Below are 6,090 nucleotides of genomic sequence, written 5' to 3'. Positions count from 1 at the left end.
ATGCAACCCCTGTTAAAGGTTCGTTCGACTCCCAAAGGGGTCGCGACCCACAGGTTGAGAACCGCCGGTTTATTGAGACTTTAGGGACCGCCCCTAAATCACACCCTTAAAACACTTAGGACAGGACCCGTGGGCTCTCCCTCCTGGGAGCACACCCCTGCCTTCCCCCCCTTCCCCTCCCTGCCCAGGCACCGTACCATTAGCTTCCTCCTCCCAAGCTCCCAGAGCCCTTCCTCTGCCTCCATGACTTGTTGCCTCAGCCCATTTCTTCTGGGAATGACTTCTTCCACCTCCGTGATGTACCCAGTAAATGTTCTCTTACAGTTTGGGTTTCGGATCTGAATTCTTTCCTAACCAGAACCCAAGCACCGAGGTTGCTGAACCCAGGTTTGGTCTGACACCTGGTGCCGGTCCCACCATCCACATACTTATTTATTAAAATATTGATTTTAGAGAGGACGGGAGAGTGAGAGAGAGATAAAAACATCAGTGATGAAAGAGAATTATTGACCAGCTGCCTCCTACATGCCCCCTATTGGAGATGGAGCCCACAACCCAGGCATGTGTCCTGACTGGGAATTGAACTGTGACTTCCTGGTTCATAAGTTGATGCTCAATCACTGAGCCACATCGGCCGCGTAAAGAATCTAACATTTTTTTTCCTAAGATTTTTTTTTTAAGGGACATGGAAGCATTGCAACACATTCCTTTTTAAAATTAGAATTTAGCCGAGAATTTTATTAATTTTTTCACAGAGGAAGGGAGAGGGATAGAGAGTTAGAATCATCAATGAGAGAGAAACATTGATCAGCTGCCTCCTGCACACCCCCCACTGGGGATGTGCCCGCAACCCAGGTACATGCCCTTGACCGGAATCGAACCTGGGACCCTTCAGTCCGCAGGCCGACGCTCTATCCATTGAGCCAAACCGGTTTCGGCTAGAATTTAAAATTTATTTGAATAGGTTATTCAAATACATGGGACAATTCAAAGGGTACAAAAAGGCAGACAACTCCAGGTCGCCCTGCCCGGGCTTTTCATGGGCAGAAGGTCGGAATGCCTGGCGTTTGCAGTTTCCTGGATTCTGTCCAGCTGCCCTCTCTGAGGCTGTCCTAACTGACACCGGGCCACAGGGATTAGAAGATGTTCCTCCATAGCTGCACCAGCTCAGAGCTTTATTAGTCCCTTTTATCTTCCCTGGTCTGGGAAGTGGAATCCTATAGCCTGGTAGCTTGAATTTGCATCTCTCAGGTTCTCAGTGAGGCTGTGTGAATATGTCACTTACTCAGTAGCAGTCTCCATCCCCCCTCTTCCCACCTGATTGTCAGTGGTTCTCAACTAGAGATGATTTTTTTTGTCCCCTAGAGACGGTGTGTGTGTGTGTGTGTGTGTATTTTAATGGCTTTACTGAATTGATGTGTAATTCTCAGACCATGCTATTCCCCAGTGGAGAGAGTTTTGGTTGTCACATCTCAGGGAGCTACTGGCACCTAGTGGGTAGAGGCCAAGGATGCTGCTAAACCCCGACACCCAGGCACAGGACAGCCCCACAACACAACAGAGAATGATCCAGCCCAAGTCAGTAGCAGGGAGGTGGAGAAACCCTGGTCCACAGCCTGGACCCATTTCTCGTCCTTTCTTGCAAGGAGCTCACAGTTGAGCTGCAGAAACAGGAAGTGCCTCACAGAAAAAGGAGAATCTGGATCACTTCTGGACCATGAATGACCCCAAGACAGACAGGGTGCCTCATATTTGTCGGTGACTTCAATTAACCATTTTATTTTTATTTTTTAAAATTTAATGTTGAAAGTATTAATAATGTTCCATTTCCTCCCTTATTAACCGTCCCCCCCATTCCCACCTCCTCCGCAGGTCTTCACCGCACCATTGCCTATGTCCATGGGTTATGCGTATATGAGTATAAGGTCCTGGGTTAATCTCTCCCGTCAGCAGGGGGTCACGTTGAGCGTTCTGCAGACAGAATTTTTCAAATCGGCAGCTGCCTGGCAAACCTTCACTCGGTTGAGCCAGGCCTCCAGCCTGAGCTGTTGAACCCCTTTCTCCATAGCGGCGGTGCTGGAGGAGCCAGACCTGATGCACAGGAGAGCTGTGTGTGAGGACGGGTCGGGGTGTGAAGGCGGGAGGATGTGGGGGAGCCAGTGAGGAGCTGACGTCAATAGTCCCGGCAGGAAGTGGTGGAAGTGATGGTGGTGGGTCCCCAGTTAATCAGTCCTTTAGGGAGGAGGGGACTGAGCCACAGAGAGTGGAGCAGCTGCCTGAACCAAATGTAGGCGCCCATCTCTTCCTCCAACCCCCAAAGCCAGCGTCTCCCCATATGCAATCCACGTCATAGCAGGGGTGCTTGCGATGTTGCAGGAGAATGCTAAACATTGTACCTTAGGTCATTCAGTCCCCATGACAACCGTGGGAGGTAGGTCCTTTTATCATTCGTTTTACAGGTGGGGAAACCAAGGCACAGAGCAGCCAAGCAGTTCACCCCAGGTCAGACAACAACAGGAAAAACAACTGTAACTCTTATGGAGAACCTGGTGTATATCCAGCCCCCAGCCCCGTCCTGCAAAGCCTGTTAAATCCTGATAAACAGAGGTGGCAATTGGTGCTATTTCTCCATACGATGAAGAGCAAAGTGCCTCTTGGGTCACCCAGCTAAACAGGCCTGGGAGCTTCATCTCCACTCCTTTCGTGGGACCAGAGCCTGGTCCCTGTGCCAGTCAGTGTTCCAGGAGCTGAGGACACGGGGGAGGAGGGGAAGCCGGGCTATGGGGACGGAGCCGTCTTGCAGGGAAGGACCGTAGCAGAACAATAAATATACAAGATGTCTAGGAGGGGTCTGTGCTGCAAAGAAGGATGAAGCTGATAGAGGGATGAGGGGCAGATAAAACTGTAAGATCAGGTGGTCAGGGAAGGGGAAAAGGAGATAGAGCAGAGGGAACCCCAATGCCCAGGCCTGAGAAGGGATTGCAGGCGTATTCAGGGACCAAAGAGGCCAGAGTGGCTGGGGTTGGATGGTGTGCCAGGAGGGGGTCCAGAACATGGGGGCCTTGAGGGCAGTGATGAGGACCTTGGCGTTGAATTAAGCCACCGGCAGGCTCTGAGTAGCGGGGAGACGGTATTTGACTCTGGTCCCTCTGGCTGTGTGTGAGGACAGGGATAGGGGTGTGAAGGCGGAAAGGTGTGGGGGAGCCAGTGAGGAGTTGACTTCAACAGTCCAGGCAGGAAGTGGTGGAAGTGGTGGTGGTTGGACCAAGATGTTGACAGTTGAGAGAATAAGTATCCACTGAGCCAAACTGGCTAGGGCTACTTATTGATTTTAAAGAGAGAGAAAAGCATTGATTGGCTATTCCACTTATTTATGCATTCATTGGTTGCTTCTTGTATGTGCCCTGACCAGGGATTGAACCTGAAACCGTGGCGTATCGGGAGAACGCTCTAACCAGCTGAGCTACCTGGCCAGGCCTTTCCCTCAGCTTTTCGTTTACAACCTTGATATTTTTGAAGAATCCAGGCTAATTTTTTATTTTTTTTAAGAAAAAGCTTTAACTGTGAGGTCAAATGGCAAGGAGACAAGAGGCAGAGCTCAAATCTGTCTCTCAGGCCCAGCCAATGTGGTTCAGTGGTTGAGCGTTGACCTATGAACCAGGAGGTCATGGTTCAATTCCCAGTCAGGGCAGGCTCTGGTTGCAGGCTCCATCCGAAGTAGGGGGTGTGCAGGAGGCAGCCGGTCACTGATTCTCTCTCATTGATGTTTCTATCTCTCCCTCTCCCTTCCTCTCGATAATCAATAAAAAATTTTTTTTTTAAAATTAAAACTGTTAAAAAAAAAAATCTGTCTCCCAGGCTAATTTTTTGGTATAGTGCTCTTCAAGTTGATTAGATTGATTAGACACAATTGTCCCTCATGATTAGATTCAGGTGATCCACACACCTGTGTCCTGTCCTTTTTTTTTTAATTTATTGATTTTTTACAGAGAGGAAGAGAAGGGGAGAGAGAGTTAGAAACTTGGATGAGAGAGAAACATCCATCAGCCGCCTCCTGCACAACCACTACTGGGGATGTGCCCGCAACCAAGGTACATGCCCTTGACCGGAATCAAACCTGGGACCTTTCAGTCCTCAGGCCGACGCTCTATCCACTGAGCCAAACCGGTTACGGCTGTCCTGTCCTTAATACATCACATCAGGAGGTACATGGTGTCTATCTGTCTTATTACTGCACATATTAGCTTTGATGCCCAAGTGCTGGTGTCCACCAGGTTTCTCCACCATCAAGTTACTCTTTACAGTGAATATCTTGTGAGGAGGCACTTTAAGGCTGTGTAGATACCCTGGACCGCATCGATGTTCCTCCACAGGTTTTACCATCTATTGATTTTAGCTGCCGTTCTAAGATAAGAAGGAAGTTTCCTTCTCCTTTGTTTGTTTTCAGTTAGCATGAACTCAAGGATTTCTGTTTTATTCAATGGTTATAATCTGCAATTGTCATATTTAAATGTTCAAATCATTCCAGATTTGTCCAATGGGAGCCCTTCCAGGCTGCGTCTGCCGGATGGGATTTATTCGGAAGGTAGCATTTCCTGGTGGATTGGATGGGCCATGTGTGAGAGAGGAGAGGAGACAGGGGTCTTTCAGCACATGTTTATGGCCAGGAACTGGGGGTAAAGCTGTGATAACATCAGGCAGAAGTCCCCACTCTGTGCACCTCATGAATGGTGGCAGTTCTGGGAGTCGGGGACTGGTGGGGGGATGGTGCAGCTTTTAGGAGGGGGAATCAGGTTGGTTTTGGACAGGCTGAGCTGAGATGTGGCAGAAAAGCCTCTGCTTCCAGTCCTCCCTCTTCCTGCCACCCCACCTCCCTGTGTAATGACTCCCCGCTCTTCTTCTTTACCCAACAGCCCGGACAATGCAGACACCACTGCCCAGTCCTGTGCCCGTGCTCCGGCTGCCCCGGGGCCCCGAGGGCTTGAGCAGAGGCTTTGCCCCCGATGGACGGAGGGCCCCCCTGGAGCCAGAGGTTCCTGGAACCCCGGAGTCTCCTGTAGTTCACGAATGTCAGGAATCCCAGGAACAGCGGGCCCGAGCCCTCCTCCGGGAGCGCTACCTCCGCAGCCTGCTGGCCATGGTGGGTCGCCAGGTCAGCTTCACCCTGCACGAGGGTGTGCACGTGACCGCCCACTTCGGCGCCACGGACGTGGAGGTGGCCAACTTCTACGTGCTGCAGCTGCAGACGCCAATAGGCGTGCAGGCGGAGGCGCTGCTCCGGTGCAGTGACATCATTGCATACACCTTCAAGCTGTGAAGACCTCATTGTGGTCACCTGCTGCCTTGGGCCCAGCCAGATTCCCGGGCTTCCAGCAGTTCCAGGTCTCTGGGCCTCAGAGTTCGGAATTCCCTTGGAGTTTTGGGCCAAGCTCCAAGCAACTGACTTCTTCAGGTCTCCAGTGTCTAGTCAGTAAAATTCTGCAACCCCACAAGTTCTAGATCGCATTGAAAGGAATGCTCTACCTCACAGAACTTTACACTCTACAGAAATGTGGGTCTTGGGGCAGTTCCTGAAGACTGGAGGTGGGTGGGGCCGGGGAGGGGGCAGGGAATAAAGGAAGGCAAATTGCAGAGTGGGAAATTGTTTATTATAGAAGTTGCAAAGTTCAGTCACCCTGAAGAAATTCCCCAATACTACCCTCCTGCCAAAGAACAATTATTACAGGAAAATCCGCCTCCTGTTGTTTTTTGTTGTTTTTTGTTAAGTATATTTTTATTGATTTCAGAAAGGAAGGGGGAGAGAAACATCAAAAGATAAGAAAATCATTGATCGGCTGCCTCCTGCACGCCCCCTACTGGGGGTCGAGCCGCAACTGGGCATGTGCCCTTGACCAGAATGGAACCGGGACTCCAGTCTGCAGGCCCAACGCTCTATCCACTGAACCACACCAGCTACCTCCTCCCCCCCTTTTTTAATAAGTGTACCCAAACAGGGATGAAGCCAGATTTAGAGGGTGGGAGGGTAGCTGTCCAAGGACTGAATCCCATGGAGCTGGGCCAAGAAGAAGGGCACATCAGAAAGCTGGGAGA

At 50.6% G+C, this 6,090-nt stretch overlaps 1 protein-coding gene across 2 annotated transcripts in view; it reads left to right on the top strand.

The window, feature by feature from the left end:
* The window catches only part of GEMIN7 (gem nuclear organelle associated protein 7), a 12,335-nt gene extending 6,605 nt beyond the window's left edge, over window positions 1-5,730 (top strand). Inside the window, exon 2 of one of the 2 annotated variants that reach the window (XM_006759535.2) lies at window positions 4,914-5,730. In XM_006759535.2, the coding sequence (XP_006759598.1) occupies window positions 4,922-5,317 (396 nt within the window). In that variant the 5' untranslated portion in view covers window positions 4,914-4,921 and the 3' untranslated portion in view covers window positions 5,318-5,730. Of the gene's footprint in view, window positions 1-4,910 lie in introns of both variants that reach the window. The other variant, XM_015561212.1, reaches the window with a different exon arrangement.
* Window positions 5,731-6,090: the final 360 nt, after the last annotated feature.

Source organism: Myotis davidii, unplaced genomic scaffold (assembly GCF_000327345.1).
Source record: "Myotis davidii unplaced genomic scaffold, ASM32734v1 scaffold796, whole genome shotgun sequence".
Taxonomy (NCBI): domain Eukaryota; kingdom Metazoa; phylum Chordata; class Mammalia; order Chiroptera; family Vespertilionidae; genus Myotis; species Myotis davidii.
Note: the sequence above shows the minus strand (reverse complement) of the source record. Positions and strands in the feature narration are given on the sequence as shown.